Raw genomic sequence first — 17,349 nt, forward strand, 5'->3', positions numbered from 1 at the left:
GTGACAGAATAATAGGTAGGTTTGAAATTTTTTCTCTTTAAAAAATATATTAATATAAATAAAAAGGATCAATCCTTTACTTTTTTCCCTTTTTGTACTATAATATTAAGTGGTCTAGTCATGTATTAAAACTTTATTACAAGTCTCTGAGCTTTTTATTCTGGCTTTTATTATTATTAATGTAAATTTATATTTTTTTCTGAAAGTGACTATTCTATAGAGGGGATGTTAACATTATCTGCTTCTGGCATCAGCTATGCTTAGGTATACTGCTGATAAAGTGCTACAGTTTTATTTACAAGAGCTAAGTACACTTCTATCTGAAGGGAACACAAATTAGTAAGAATCAAACCATATTCTCTGCCCCCCAAAGTCATAACCTGAACAGAGTGACTTATTCTTGGGAGTTCTTGCTCATCAGAATTGTCCTCTGAGAGGTAATACATTTGCTCTCCCTGTGTACCAGAAGGCAAAATGGAAGAGAGAGAGAGAGAGAGAGAGAGAAAAGACTAAGGTTTCATTTCATTTCAGTTTTCTTTCCTTTCCGTTCCTTTTCCTTCCCCTCTTCTTTCCTTCCTTCCTATTCTTTCTTCTTCTTTTCAAGATTTAGGTAAGACAAAATGGTAGCCACTAAAAATCATTAAAGCCTGGAACATGTTGCCAAAGGAAGCTGTGAAACATTCATTCTGTGAGAATGGAAATAAATCACTTTAAACATCATCTTAAATAATTGTGGTTTCAGGTATGCAGATAGGTAAAATCTTGCATAATATTACAGGGTTTGGGATCCCTGGGTGGCGCAGCGGTTTGGCGCCTGCCTTTGGCCCAGGGCGCGATCCTGGAGACCCGGGATCGAATCCCACATCGGGCTCCCGGTGCATGGAGCCTGCTTCTCCCTCTGCCTGTGTCTCTGCCTCCCTCTCTCTCTCTCTCTCTTTCTGTGTGTGACTATCATAAATAAATTAAAATTAAAAAAAATATTACAGGGTTTATGGACCCCCAGGACCCTATATGAAGACTACATCTTAAAAAGCCGCATCTGTTTTAGCGCTAGTATTTTATAACTCTTCAATTCTCTCTCCTTCATCCTGTTTCTCAAGCTTTTACTTCTTTCTTTTTTTAAAAAGATATTTATTTATTTATTTATTTGAGAGAGAAAGAGAGCATAAGCAGGGGGAGGGATGGAGGGAGAAAGAGAAGCAGACTCCCCACTAAGCATGGCTTATCCCAAGACCCTGAGATCATGACTTGAGCCAAAGGCAGATACTTAATGGACGGAGCCACCCAGGTGCCCCTCTCTCAAGCTTTTCATAGTTTCATCTCCTCCATGAACCTCTGTGCAAATACAGAGATAATATACGTGGAGAGTAGCTATTATAGAGCCTGGCAGAAAAACAGGCGTCCATCAAATGCTAGTTTTCTGACTGTGGTTATTTCAGCCCACGTGCTGACTCCTTTTCTAAATTTTTAAAAAAGATTTTATTTATTTATTCATGAGAGATAGAGATAGAGAGAGAGAAAGACACAGGCAGAGGGAGAAGCAGGCTCCCCTTGGGGAGCCTGATGTGGGACCCGATCCAGGGACCCCGGGATTATGACCAGAGCCGAAGGCAGATGCTCAACCATTGAGCCACCCAGGTGCCCCCTCCTTTACTAAATTTACATTACTCTACAGTTAACAGTATACAGTTTAGTGGTGTTTCTAAGTATATTCGTTTTGTTTCCCTTGCAAGATAATTGGGTCCATGAGGATGGGGAAACTGTCTTCTATTTCTTGACTCCTCCTTCCCAGGCTGGAACTATTTTGACACTCTTCTGTCTCTGGCTAAGTTCACTGCTTCTTTACTGTCCTTGAAGAAGTCACATTAACCAGCAACACTATTTGTCCAACGAAGATTACTACCTTGAAATTTCAGAAATTGGCTAAAGCAATGCTTCCTCATATGCTATTATCCTCTGCCCTCAACCTAAGTCATGAATCATAAAATTCCAGTCAAGCTTTCCCCCCAAAATTGATCTTTATGATGACCCACCATATCTAAAGTTCCCTGGCTTCTAGAACAAATGATGTCACATTTTATTCAAATTTTCTGCTTGAGAGATGAAAGTAGTTAAAAGTTACCCCTTTCACAGATGTTCTGAACTGTATTAAATCAGCCATTTGCTTGAAAGCAATGGAGTAGACAAAATTACTATTTTTTTGCTTCCAGCTTGTTTTGTTTTTGTCTTACATAAGTAATATTTTTTTCTTGTTGTAGAGGTTGTGAAAGTTATAGCCAGTTGCCCATGCAGGCATACAGAATAGAAGACAAGCTATAGGGAAGCTAACATGTCCTACATAAAGTCTGAATATAAACTTTAAACCAGCAGCTAATTATTTAGGAAACCTACAGTTGGTCAGCCTCAAAATTCTACCTGATTTCTAATTATATGGTTTTTTTTCTAATTATATGTTAAATAAATTTTTAACTGAAGAATACCAAACCAGAAAAATTGAGTGAGGCACTATCTTACTGCTAAGGATTCCTCAACCAATCTTAACTGAAGAAATCCATACCAAGCAAAGAAGGAAGATACACAAGCCTTCAACAATCTTCCTCAACCTCTAAGTGGCAAGAGAACTCTTAGATGACAAAGATTACTCACAAAGTGACTTGAAAATGCCTCAAGACTAAAAGAGTTGAAGGCAGATGCTTAACCACTGAGCATGCCTACTTTTGCTTATGAGAGTTACTAACACAGGGATTTTACACAGGAAAAAAGAAGTCCCACAGTGTTTTTTAAAAGTGTTCTTAATATTTGCTCAGGAGAGGAGCCTGGGTGGTTCAGTTGGTTGAGTGTCCAACTCTTGGTTTTTGGCTCAGAGTCATGGTCTCAGGGTGACGGGATCAAGCTCCTCGTAGGTTCTGTGCTCAGTCAGAGTCTGCTTGGGTTTCTCTTTCTCTCTCTCTCTCTCTCTGCTCCTACCCTGTTCTCTCCCTCTCTCTCCCCCCCTCAAATAAATAAGTAAAATCTTGAAGATGTATAAACTTCTTTGAAAAATTTGCTCAGCAAATCTGTATTTATTTATTTATTTATTTATTTATTTAATTTATTGTTAGCAAGCCTGTATTTAGTGGAAATGTACCAAAGCTTGTAGTACTGGTAGTGAATTGTAGATACCACATGGTTTCCGTTGAGAATATATTCTGATATGTGAGGGCAGTTTTCAGTGCTTTCCTTGTAACATTCTTATTAGCTATTATTCTTCACAGCACCATATTGGCCAATCAATCTAACTTCAAATACTATTGAACACATATGAATACCTAAAGTAGCATGTCATGTGAGGCATCTACGTATTTTAAGAAAAACCAGAATAATATTGAATTATTTGTGTTGCATAATTTCATCATTAGTTAAATGTAGGATCTGATGAGTCTTTTTAAAGTCAAAATGCTCACTTTTTTGGGAAAAAAATACCCAATTATTTATTTATGTTTATTTGAGAGAGAAAGAGAGAGTGTGAGAGTGCAAGTTGGTGGGGAGGGAGAGGGACAAGCAGACTCTCCCAACTCAGGACTCCATCCCAGGACCCTGAAATCATGACCTGAGCTAAAATCAAGAGTTGGATACTTAACTGACTGAACCATCCAGGTGCCCCTAATGCTCACCTTTTTACAAAAAAAATTCATTTTTATCCTAGTCTTTCCTTCAGTGATGAATTTAAAATCTGTTCTAAATCATCCAAATACACATTTAAAATAAGGTAGTGCTGAGAAAGACTGTATGACATTTTTGTAATATCATTTGCCTACTTTGGAGGCAAGTTTTTAAAAAAAATTTAATAAGTAACTACTATATGCTCCAAAAAAGTTGACTACACCTGTTAAGAGCTTTGTTAAACAGAGTTATTGAAGAAAACTTTGAGCTCGGCATGTTCCTTTTCCCTAGAACCACGCTATATTTCTGTCAAGTTGGAGCAAAAAATGTTCATCATTTTGTCAGCTCTGTCTGCAAAGCAGAGAATTACCTTCCCAACCTCCTGAGATTTATGCTTTTAATTACCTCCTATCTGCTTCACTACCCTCCACACCTAAGAATCAATATAAATAGTCTTATTTATGGGAAAAATGTAAAATATTTGACAAAAGCAGGCTATCATTTTCTAGATTTCCATTTGATACCATTGATTCCTTCTATCTTCAGTGACTTTTTCTTGACAGAATCAGTTGGTTTTTCAAACTTACAAAATTATTCATTTATCTAATAATTTGTACTGCTTTATAGCAGATGGTTGTAAACTTTGCAACTAGCTTTTAGGTTCCCAACCCAGCAACGAGATTATTATCACTTTGGCATCTCTTTACTCATCAGCCGCAAAATTCAGTTTAAGTATGGTTTCTCCAAACTCCTTCACCATAAATTTACTTCTCAGTGAAGATTAACTTCCATGGCCTGTTTCATTTCTGAATGGGAGGCCACTATTAACCCAGATGAAACCTAGCCACCAAGGTATCAGTGCTTTTTAAACTCTGCCCTCGTGTTTTATCAGCATTAATTCTTTAAAACAGAACCCCAACAAATTACAGATACATATCATTATATTTAATTGTATTTACACTATTTATATATGACTATATAAATATAAACATAGAATAGGTGAATAGACTGAGCCACTCAGGCATTCCCAAACTACTTTTTTTTTTTTTTTTTTTTTACATAGCATGCTGGTTAGAGTTTCAAATAATATGCTCAATGTGTTTGTTTTGTTTTATTATGTTTTTACTACCTGGAGAATTTTTCAAGTGAAGTACCTCTGAATTTAAAGCAATGAATCCAGTAATAAACCTCAAGCTTCATGAAGGCACCACAGATGTCCAAGAACGGGAGGAAAAACAGTGTATTTGGTGTACTTTTGTGCCCCAGGAAGAGAAAGAAGAGGAGGAAGGGAAGAGGTTGAAGGGTGGTGGGGAAAAAGGAGATAGAGAACGAAGGAAGGAGGAATACAGTTGTTTAGTGGAAGAGAACATGTTTTGACAGCCAAAGAGACACACTGATAGCCAACTCATGGACAGAATTTCTGGAGTTAAAAGCAAGTGCTAGGCAGTCAACGGCAGAATGTGGAATCCCCTGGAAGAATGTCACATGGCAACTCATAAAAAGCTTGGTCCTCTGGAAACAGAAAGTGGCTGCCCTTGAGGCCGAGCACCTCTTTGGCCTTTGATGCAAGGACCATCTTCGATTGCAGGGTGGAAAGTTCCTGTTTGCAGGCCGCTCGCACCTCCCAGGGAAGGCTGGGCAGCTGCTTCAGGGACTCACCAACCCACGGCAGCTGGCAGAGAGGTGGAGTCGGGCCTGGTGGCCAACGGGGAGGGAGGGTCAGCCAAGAGCGCATGCAAAGGGCGTTTATATGGGACCCGGAGCCCAGCTTTCTCCCTAATCTCCTGCCTGCTGAAATCTCTGCTGGATGACAGAGGACGCCAGGGCTTCTAGCAGAACTGGCACTAAAGCCTCTTAAGTGGCAGGTGGTGGATGGGGGCAGTTTGTTCATGCAGGACAGTGAATGTGTACCATCTCTGTGGACTGCTGAAGAGATTGGGAAGTGGGCATGAGAGAGAGAGAGAGAGAAAGGTAGAAAGGTAAAGAGAGGTAGAAAGGTAGAGAGAGGTAGAAAGAGCCAGGAGGGCCTATTTAAATAATCTTATCCAAATGAAAATTGCTAAGACAAGGATGCAGAATGCAGAGGGAAGGTCCTGCCTGCGAACCTGGAGCACAGTGAGTGCCCTCGTGGAGGAATTGATGGGATGGCTGAAGGATGGCACTTCCTGAAATTTCAGAGCGATTTATAGTCGAGAATAGGAGAGTCAGGTCACTCAACCCATTCACACAAATGGTTGGTCAACTTGACATTTTACCTTCAGAAGCAAACCCTTCATTTCCTGTCCATTCGTACTTAGTCCAACTTAAATCAATGAGATGACATGAGGTCATTTGTTTAGGCCTTCAGATATGGGGAAATGTAACACACAGCAATAGGAAGAGTGGGCTAAAATGAGAGAGAGAGCTATTTGAATAACCAAAGTCCAAAAGCCAAAAACAAAGAAAAAGGCAACAAAATTAAAAACCTAAAGAAACCACAAAGTAAGATGAAATAAAGAAATGCCAACTAAAAGTGATTCCAAGTTTGTAGTGCTCTTCAAAGGTAGTACTGTAAATTTGAAACACCAAGTGCGTTAACACCAAATGAGTAATGAAAGCCTGTGGGGTCAGCAATTAGGGACACTGCATCTCATGCTTAATCAATTGTGGTATTAATGCTGAGTATCAAAATTTCAGGGTCAATTCCTAAATTAGAGTACATAAAACTTGATTAAAAAGATCATTATGCTCTCGTTTCGATTTGCCTATGAAGCATAACGGACCCAGTGGTATGTTATTAAGGGTATTTATGATTAACCGTGTTCTAAGATAATGATAATAAAAGGAGATCATCTCTATTTTTAAGTCAAGTTGCCCTGATTTTGTGTAAGATCTGTTTAAGAGTCAGTTCCCTTTATCCTTCCGCTACTACCATCCAAAGAATTGAAATTAATATGCAAATCAGATAATATTTGGGATCTGCCAACTTCCAACCTAGCCAAAAGGAGAATCATTAGCCTCAAAAATATTTTAAAAGTCTATGTTAGCTCTTGTTTCTGGTCTTTTTGTGTGAAAACCAAAAACCCAATAATTTTGAGAGTCTTTTTTAAAACGAAGTACAGGACAGGATATACCCCTATTTCCCTGGCAAGGCTTAACTCTAGAAATGCATTTCCCAGCCAAAGGGTAAAGATTCAGATTTAGGCTTATCAGTTTATGCCCCGTTATAGCTGAGGTGCACTCATTTGCTGGAGAAGAATGGGGCATTCAGGCTTAGGAAAACCTCACTCAGGGCTGAGGTTAAACCATGTTAGGAAAAAGAAGGTGGCCAGGAAGAAACTAGGGATTTGGGTGCTGCATGCAAATTTGTGCAAGTGTCTGGGACTCCGTTGGAAAGACATATTATTCCTGGACTGCAGCGCCTGCCCCTGGCAAAGTTAATGGTGTTAATTTGTAAAGGTTCATTTGGGAAATGTTTGTGATTAATGCTTGCTCATTTACATAACAGTATATCGTGTAAATAAAGCTGTAGCCTTTTGCTGTCCGACAGTGGAGTTCTACTGAGACGATAAAAGCCGGACAAAGGGGGCTACGGGACACTGAAACTAGGTCACATTGCATTTTAATGCACGAAGCCAGCCCTGGTACATTTTACGTGGGTAATGGAGAACTGCGGAATGCAGTCTGTTTACTGTGCAAATCTGCCTTCCAGATTTTTCAATAAACATATTTTCTACACTGAAGAGTGAAGCCAATTCAGTCTCAGGCTGATTTAGAAATGTTATTAAAGAAAATAAGGATGAGCATCTTCTTAATTCTTACATTAAAATGTAAATAGGGTAATTATAAAATAATAAACTCTCCCCCAAGTAAAAAATGCTCAGTTTCAGAGCTCAGTTATGCAGATTATAGCACCATTACTAAACACTTAGAACATGTATGTGTCACATTTGTGAATTTGCCATCCAGACTTTGTGGCTTTACTGCCCAGAGTCTAAGTATGACTCAGAAATTTAATTCCTTTCTCCATTATCAACAGAACTTTTGGGCGGTGACAGGGAAGCTGGTGGTCACGTGCTCACTTGTGTACATTTGTCCATGTCCCTTTCAGTAAATATAAAAGAAAATGACTGACATCAAATGAAAACTCAAGTCAAAGGTGAACCTACTCCCAGAGCAATTCCGGGGCACATACAGAAGGCCAGCACACCTCCTCGAAACCCCTCCCATGACTTGAATGAAAAACATAACTCTTCGTCACTTTTTGGGTCTTAGTTGTTCTACCCGTAAGGAGGAGATGTTTACATCCTGTCCTTCTGACAGAAATGCCATGGGAATGATTTTTAATCACAGAGCTGGAATGGTCCTCAAAGATCATGTAGTCCATTTTAGGTAATAACAGAAGAGGAAACTGAGGCCCGTGGTGGTGAAGTGACTTATCAAGTTCAGAATTAGGATTTAAATCACCTTCAAAGACTCTTAATCCTGGATTTTATACTGCATGGCCTCTCAATGTATGGACTCATGAAAATATAGAGCAGAAGACTAATGTTCTAAGAGGATCTAATAAACATCCTTAGATACTTTCATTCATACTGTTTGCTATAAAAGTTGCTCCTGGTCCCTGGAGCCTAGTATGGTGGTTGGCATAAGATAGGAGAGCAATAAACGCTAAGAAAATGAGTCAGGTTGTCAGGTGGGACAGCATACTGCAATAGGAAGAGCTATGGCTTTCGAGGCAAGAGACCAGAATTCATGTTCTATCTGTCATTTATTGGCTATGAAAATCTATGGAATTCCAAAGGATCAGAAACAACCTAAGTGTCCACTAATAGGGACTATTTAAATCAACTCTAGAACATCCACACACAGACTACTCTATTAGCTCTCTATTGCTATTACAGTAAATTACCACGAATTTAGTGGCTTAGAACAATACGTTTATTATCTTCCAGTCCTGGAGGTCCGAAGTTAAATATGGGCTTTGTGGAGCCAAAACCAAGGTGTAAGACTGTGTTCTTTTTTAGAGGCTATGGGGTAAAATCAATTTTCTTGATTGTCGAGCTTCTAGAGGCTACCCACATCCCCTTGGCTTGTGGCCCCTTCTTTCACCTTCAAAGCCAACAGTTGCCTGTCGAGTTGTTCTCATACCACAGCATGCTAACCTTCTCTCTCTCTTTTTTTTAAGATTTTATTTATTTATTCATAGAGATGCAGAGGGGGAGGGGGCAGAGACAAAGGCAGAGGGAGAAGCAGGCTCCACTCAGAGAGCCCGACGTGGGACTCAATCCAGGGTCTCCAGGATCACGCACCGGGCTGCAGGCGGTGCTAAACCGCTGCGCCACCGGGGCTGCCCTAACCTTCTCTTTTGTCTCCCACTTCTACTTTATAAGGACCTTTGGGCCATTTAATTATCCAGAATAATCTATTTTCAGGTCAGCTGATTGGCACCCTTAATTCCATTAACTATCTTACTTTCCCTTTGCTATATAAGGTAACATAGTAAAAGGTTTCAGAGATTAGGATGTGGACATCTTTGCCTACCACATCTGAGGGAGCTGTCTATGTTCTGATAGGGACAATACTCTAGGATATATTGTTTTTTTAAATATTTATTTATTTTTAGAAAGAGAGCATATGAGCAGTGAGCAGAGGGAGGGGCAGAGGAAGATGGAGGGAGAGAATGAATCCCAAGCAGACTCCCTACTGAGCGCAGAGCAGAACATGGGGCTCCATCTCAGGACCCTGAGATCACGACCTGAGCCGAAGTCAAGAGTAGGATGCTTAACTGACTGAGCCCCCCACGTGCTCCACTCTAGGATATACTGTTATGTAAAAAATGCACGGCAAAGAAAAGTATAAACAGCACATTGCCTTTTATGTAGAAAGGGGATGAAATAGGAATAAATATTTATATACTTGGTTGTATTTGCATAAACGAACTCGGGAAAGGTTTGCAAGAAATATTAAAGTGGTTATAGATAGGGAATGGCATGGAAGGTGGGAGGATGGGGAATGGGATGGAACAAGATTTTTAATGTATCTTTTAAAATTAATTTGCTTTTTGAACCATGTAAATATGTTTTTTTTTAAAATTCAAGGGATTCATAAGTGCTCCAAAGTCTCTATTATTCACTTGATAGTCAAAACCCTTTTTTTTGAAGAGCCTGTCAATCATCGAACATTGTTACTTTTTTCTTCTCAATTTTTCTAACAGGCAGATCTTCCTTTGTCAGTGGCTTTATATCAACAGTTCTCTATGTCCCTCACTCCATCTTAACTACTGATCTGATTTCTGTTACCACAGTTTTGTCTTTTGCAAAAAGTTATATAGGTGCGATCACATAATATATGGTCTTTGTGTCCAATTTCTTACATTTAGCATACTGCCTCTGAAATTCTCCCATGTTGTGGGGTGTTATCTATCAGTACATCATTTCTTTTATTATTTTTTTAAATTTTTTTTACATCATTTCTTTTATTGCTAAGTAGTATTCCATCGTATGACCATACTTTTGTTTGTTAATCCATTCATTGGTTGATAGACATTTGGGTCAATTCCAGTTTGGGGCAATTATGCATAAAGCTACTACAAGTGACACATATGTTTGAACATTAAGTTTTCATTTCTCTTAGATAAATACCTAAAAGTTGGATTGCTGGATTGTATGGAAAATATATCTATAACTTCTTTAAAATTTCTTATAAATAACTATTAAACTATTTTCCAAAGTCTCTGCACCATTTTGTATTGCTACCAACAATGAAAGAGAGAGGTTGGGTTGCTAATCATCCACTTTGTTTAATTTTCATCATTTTAATAGGTGGAGGACTATCTGATTGTGGTTTGCACTTTCTTAATGGCTAATGATATTGAACATTGTTTTCCATACTTAATTGTCATTCATTTTTCTTCTTTGGTAAAGTGTTCAAATCTTTTGCCCATTTATGATTAATTATTGAGTTGTACGTTATTTAATATTTTGTATATAAGCCATATGTTTTTACATTATTTTCTCCCAGTCTATAGCTTTTCTTTCCATTTCCTTTAAAAGATTTTATTTATTTGAGAGAGAAGAGTGAGAGAGAGAGCATGAGCCGCATGAGGAACAGAGGGAGAAGCAGCCTCCCCACTGAGCAAGGAGCCTGGTGTAGGGCTCAAATCCAGGACTCCAGGATCATGATTCTGAGTTGAAGGCAGACTTTTAACTTGACTAAGCCACCCAAGCATCCCTTTTCTTTCCATTTTCTTAACAGTATAACAATGTCACTTGAAGGGTAGAAGTTTTTAATTTTGATAATCTAATACAACAATATTTTCATAGTTCATACTTTTCCAATGACTATAAATTTTTATTACGTTTCCTATGTAGAATTATCAAAACATCATTTATATACATATGCAAACAAGAGTATTTGTTGTTTTAGTATTTGTAAAAAAACATGACTCTTACAATATGTTCTTTGGAAAATGGCTTCTGGGGTGGTGTAACTCAGGAAGTAACTCGTATAATATACAGTTCCAGATTCAGATTTGCATTGGTCACTGGCTTTACTTGGTAATTGAGCAGTATAAACATTCTAATATTATTTATTTTAATTTCATGTTATCTTACACCTACATTTTAAGATCTGCTTTAATAAATGACAATACCTTTTTCTTGTTACTTTTTTTTTTTTTTCTAGCATGATAGCTATGTTGGCCAGATAAAATACTTTACAAATATTTCCCTGCATTTCCATGTTCTGGGAAAATATAAATTGTGTAATAAATTATTCTCTTAGATATTTAATTTGGGCATGCACAGATGAAATGTGACACTTGTTATTAAGAGTAATAGCAATAGTTTTCTTCAGTATCCATTGCATTTTAAACTTTAAAAAAATATCATCTGCTATTTGGCAATTTTTCAAAAGCAAATATAATTGGTAAGATTAAGCATAAAATGATTTGGGTAAGACTGATTATGTAGAGGAATTCTTGAATTTTTATATTGGCCACTCTATTGCTCACGTTTCTAATGTTGAATCCAAATCCCTGGGAAATCTGGCACACTGAAGTAAGTGGGCCACCAATGGGAGTAACTTCTAGAGGCTATATAAATACAAAGAGATGTATATATTCAGAACAATCAGCCTTTCAGCTTGACAGACTTACAGAGAGCAATGAAAAGGTGATACTCACATCCGAATTAAAGCGAAGCTGACAGACATTACAAGAAATAACTTGTTTCTTCTTTGGGGGAATGGACACTCCAAAAGTGTGGTTAATGACTGCTTTTTGCACAGGATCCATCTGAAGAGCAAATGATAAAATAGTCAATGTATATCTTCAAAGATAGACAATAGTATGAACAAGTAAAAGTAGCTGTATTATGCCTTAAAGTTTTAACTTTTAGCTCCCAGACAGGGATAATAAAGAATCTCATTCAATAGTAATGTACTTGTTTCCAGGAATTAAAAACAAGAACAAAAAGCTTCTTTGAAATAAGAATCCCCCCAAATCACAGGAAAATCACAATATTTCAAGAAATCTTAAATCCTATATAAGGAACCTTGAAAAACCTTAAAAGAATCATAAAACGAGAAAACTTAAGATCTAAAGGTCAGAATCAAATTCACTTGTTAATGTTCTCCCAGTATGAGGTGATGAGGTAACATGGTCTGAAATGACCTCAGTGACGATTACTACACATATTTCACTTTCTCAAGTTTTGAGAACAAAGTTATAAATGACAGACTCGTATCACAAGAGAGAAACTACTGATCTTTATTTAAAAATAATTTATTACACCTCATGTACTATAGATTGAAATCCATCTTACTTGAAATGCTTGTCACATTTGTACACTCAAATACTCATAGCCGATTGATTAACATCCAACCTTTGTCTAGATATTGATCAAGTAAAATTTTGACTTACAACCCATGACTTTCCTTTCTTTGGTTTGAATGTTCCATACATATTCAGAGAAATAAATGGTGACTAAAGTATTCAAGCACAGAAAAACTACGGCATAACACCATGAAAATACTTGGAGAAATAAAGAACACTATCTGCAGAGCCTATAAAAAGAGAGACAGAGCAGCAATTGTCTCATGTACTCCAGATAATCTCCAGCATTAATATCAGACAACTGGCAGTTCACAAAACAATGCGGATGATGAACAAAGCATTACTTATAAACACATGTAACATGAACAAGGACAGATCCACTGACACCATCATGTAGGAAATCTCCTGAGGTTAGAGTTTGGGATTGGATTAGTTGATGATATTTGGTTGAGAGAACAAATGAATACAATGCTTGATCAGGAATATAAATCAACAAAATAAAAATTTCGCAATTAGAAGAACTTAGGTACATTGGAAAAAAGGGTGGATTACAGAATTATTGAACAGTAGTGTAGCCTATTTTTTTTGCTACTAGTTTAAGAGAGATGACAGGACAATGTATTCCCACTATACAGGACAAAAATTTGGAGAGGTGAATGTTCCGGACTGACAGGACTACTCTATATCCTGATGTTAGTGGCGGTTATACAAATTTACACGTTAGAATTTTTAGAACTATATGTACTCCCCCAAAGTCAATTTTATATGCGATAATTAAAACATAAAAAAGAAAAGGCTGTTAAGAGTATTATGTTTAACTACCACATGTAAAAATATCATTTCTGGAAAATTTGGGGATTTCTTTTGTACAAGGTCATAATTGATGTAGTAAGTGCGGTTAATGAGAATTTTAAAAACCCTCCATGGGCAAAGAAAATGTCAAAAGTTCAGAAAACAAAATTTTAGTCCACTTTTTTAGTTTACTCACAAATGCATACACTTAAATCTCATTCATCCCTTTGCAAAAATGAAACTATACTTTCTCATTGTTACTAGAGATGGCAAAGCAGTTTGAACAGGCTTAAAAATAAGATAGTCTAACTATATTGGCAGGATGAAAAAGTACGTTGTTCTGCTAAGTTAAAAAATGAGAGCATTTTATTGAGATATTTTCTGTTCTTGGGCTCTGAAAAATACTTATTGGTAATATGTGAATTACATGGGATAAAACTATATGAATATTTCTCAAACAACAGTTTTCTGCATACTACTTTCATTATTTTTGCTATATCCATATATTATGGTATCATTATTTACTTATTTTTTCTTTAATTCAAACTCAAATTGACTTTGTAAAACGTAGCAATAATATTCAGGAAATTATTGGTTTAATGTATTCTTTCCTGTTACTAATTTTTAAAAAAGATTGAAAATTAACATTAAAAATTAAAATAAATGCATATATTCTTCTTGTTCCCATACCACAATATAGAAACACAGGCAAAAGGCACAACTAAAATAATCTAGTTTCAGGTTTTTAGTAAGCCAGGACATCTGCTGACAGCTCCAACATGACCTGGAAAATAAACATTCTTCTTACATCTTTAAAATTGTTAGCTGCCTATATAATTTTTAAAATAACTCCTAATATACAACTTTATTCTACCTAAATCTCGCATTTGCACCACATCAGCCTGAAAATATCCTCTAGTGCTCCCAAGGCTGGGGACAATCTGTCCTAAAAGGTAAATTGTGGATGAGCACCCCGGATAGAAAGACAGGCGAGGTCCCAGCCATCTGCTCCCTGAAAAGTAAACTAAAGAGGTTCCTTCAAGAAACTTTTACCAGAATTGTCTTCTCTACTTTATATACATAATCCTACTCATCCTTATAAAATCAACTAAATAAACACAACCATTTTACCCCATTCCTTGTCACCTGTCATTAACACCTGCTGCCTTTTATCCTTTGAACAACTTACTACTAATCATGTAAAAATTTTATCCTCTACATTTCTCACTTGTGCATGGATTTTATTTATTTTCCTTCTGATTCTTTTTCCTTCTTTCTTTCTCTCTCTCTTTTTTACAGCTATTTCAGAAGAAGATCCACTCCACTCTCCACCCCCTGCCCCCCTCCACACAGTCTAAATCTCTTTTGTCTTTCACTGTTGTTTATCACAGAATTCTGTAATTACATTTCTTATTCAAATATCATTTTGGGGAACAAGGTTTAGTTGAAAGGGAACTTTAAGTTGTCTAAAAAAGATTGTTCCACTTGCCAATGCAGCTGTTACCTTGAAACAGATACCATCTAGCTGATATTTTGACTGTTTGCGATCTGACACAGTAACTACCAGTACCTGAGTCATTTCAGGGGGAACCAGACACTGAAGAATATAGAGAAGAAGGTTTTCAGATCTCTCCCTCTCCTTTTTTAAAGTACTAAGTGATAAAATCCTGAATATTTTCCTTAGCAGTCCTACAATACGAGTTAGATGAAAATAATGACTATGATGTTAATTTATACTAACTTATATTGTTTTTTTCCACTAATGAATGTCAGTCGTCTGTAATCATAATGAGGTATGTAGAACTAAACCAATGGTAATTCTTTTATTCAATCGCCAGTTTTTAGGATGAATAAAATACTCAGAGTGAATGAAAACATTCTCAAAAATCCTAAAATGTGATATATACAAGTGATTCAATTTCATATACTCAAAATTATATATACATGATCTCATATGTTGACTGCTTAGAAATTACTGGAGATATTACAATTAACGACAGTTAAGAGTTTTCTTTTAAAGAGTCAACTGGTTTTCTCATAGACATTTGGTTATTAAAAATAAATGTTTTCAAACATCTCTATTAAAATGTTTACATCACTTTTAAAGGAACAAATGCCTTATTAAATACTAATATTAAATTAGTTCCTGTTCATTCAGAGTGCACAAGAATGCAATGTATGGACTGAGAAAATTGTGATTCATTGTAAATAAAGCCAGAGAAGTGCTTGTTTGTTTGTTGAAGGAGAAAAAAAAAAAACCCACATAGTTCTAGCTACCAATATTCCTTACCTGATAGAATTTATTGGTCCCAAATAAGCCTCTTCTTTTCTAAAAAAGTAAAAGTTAGAAGTAGTCATCTGGAATTTTGAGGCTAGCAAGCACATTTACATGAAATTTTTAAAAATTCCTTTTCCTTCTTCACCTCTGATTAAAAAGCCTGCAAAGCTTACTACCTAAGAAGCAGCGAGAGTTAACACTTGCCACTTTTTCTAATGAAAATCATGTAGAAATGAAAAGCAAAACCTATTAGTGCAATTAACTGGTAGGTAATAAAAATGAAAGATGGGGTTGTGGCTATTAGCAGGAATTGAGGAGATAATTGGAGGCTATGTATGGACAAATTAACTATTATATTATAGTACTTATAAATGAATTAATGAAGCTGGCCTTATCACACCATCTACTGTATTTTCAACATCAAAATAAGAACAACCAGGTATCTTTGGTGTAGGCACCAAGATTATGGAACCACAAATCTGTGTGAATTTTTAACAAGTGTTCTTTTCATTGAGCATGCCCAAAATTAATTTACATCTTCGCCGTGTAAATAATCACATAAAAATATGCAGCCGCAAATAAAACTTAGCCACAGGGAAATGCAGCACCTCACTAAAGGCAGGGGTGATGCTACGTGTGGGGAGAGGATGGAAGGTAGGAGGTACAGGACCAAATGGCTTCATCCTAGATGATATTTAGATTCGAGGCAAAGAACTTGGAAATACGAACTTCCCACTGTCTCAGTAATTTTCAAGAGGCCTGAAATGTGATTTGTATTCTTGTAAGAGTCTTCAAATGATTTCACTAGGCATCCCGTGTGGCTGGGTATTGGAGCGAACCGAGCACCACCCAATTAAAAACCAAGGGAGACTGCTCAAGAATGATAATACGAGCTCTTCTATGTGGTGAAATGCCTAGGAACCTGCACTCTTCTTAAAGACAGGAATGTCCCCTTCGACTCAGCCATCTATTTTAACCAATGTTCCGAAAGGCATTTGGTAAGCACGTGCTATATAACAACGGGCAACTCTAGCTTTCCTATTAAACAGAAGTAGAGGGGCACTTGGGTGGCTCAGTTGGTTAAGCATCTGCCTTCAGCTCAGGTCACGATCCCAGACCCTGGGATCGGGCCCTGCGTCGGGCTCCCTGCTCAGTGGGGAGCCTGCTTCTCCCTCTCCGGAGGCTGCTCCCCCCGCTTGTGCGCGCTCTCTCGCTCGCTGTCAAATAAATAAATAAAATCTTTAAAAACAAAACAGAAGTAATAATACCAAGTGTTTGACTTTTAAAGTTTAAAAGTCAGCCAACCAACAAACATTTCTGGAGGCCTAATACGTCAGATATGGTTTCAGACTAAATGAGGCAGGATGAGTCCAACATAAGGACATACTTATAATTGCAAAAGTTAAAAACTGAAAAAGCAGTTTAAACTTTATTTAACTCGGGGCTGGGAAAAGCAGTGACCTTTAAGCAAAGTAATGAGGCCTGAGAAAGCACAGAAAGGTCTGTCTCCTTTGCCCCACCTCTACTTTGGCCTTTCTCTCCCTTTTCTGATTTTCTCACATTTTAAGCACCCAGGATCCTCCCTTTACCAGTGACGTCAATGCGTTATCCTCCCAGGATTATTTGCCATTCAATTCCTTTTTTAGCTGTGGACTAACAATAATAAACATCATAATAAGAGCAGCTTAGATTTACAGAGCTCTTACCATGTGCCAGGAATTATACCAAGGGATTATTTTGTGTGGTCTCCACCATCACCCAAGGAGGCAGCTATGATCATTATCCTCTTTTACCAGTGAGGACTCCAAGGCTTTGAGAGGTT

At 37.2% G+C, this 17,349-nt stretch overlaps 1 protein-coding gene across 18 annotated transcripts in view; it reads right to left on the reverse strand.

Moving 5' to 3' along the window:
• Nucleotides 1-17,349, reverse strand: part of ZNF385B (zinc finger protein 385B) — a 386,057-nt gene that overhangs the window by 60,351 nt on the left and 308,357 nt on the right. For 16 of the 18 annotated variants that reach the window (XM_038585005.1, XM_038584988.1, XM_038584990.1 and 13 more), the window contains 2 exons: nt 15,540-15,578; nt 11,807-11,917 (listed from right to left, as the gene is read on the reverse strand). In XM_038585005.1, coding sequence (XP_038440933.1) covers nt 11,807-11,917; nt 15,540-15,578 — 150 coding nt within the window. The remainder of the gene's footprint in view (nt 1-11,806; nt 11,918-15,539; nt 15,579-17,349) is intronic. The other 2 variants (XM_038584991.1, XM_038585004.1) reach the window with 1 other exon arrangement.

The sequence above is a fragment of the Canis lupus genome, chromosome 36, assembly GCF_011100685.1.
Source record: "Canis lupus familiaris isolate Mischka breed German Shepherd chromosome 36, alternate assembly UU_Cfam_GSD_1.0, whole genome shotgun sequence".
Lineage (NCBI taxonomy): Eukaryota > Metazoa > Chordata > Mammalia > Carnivora > Canidae > Canis > Canis lupus.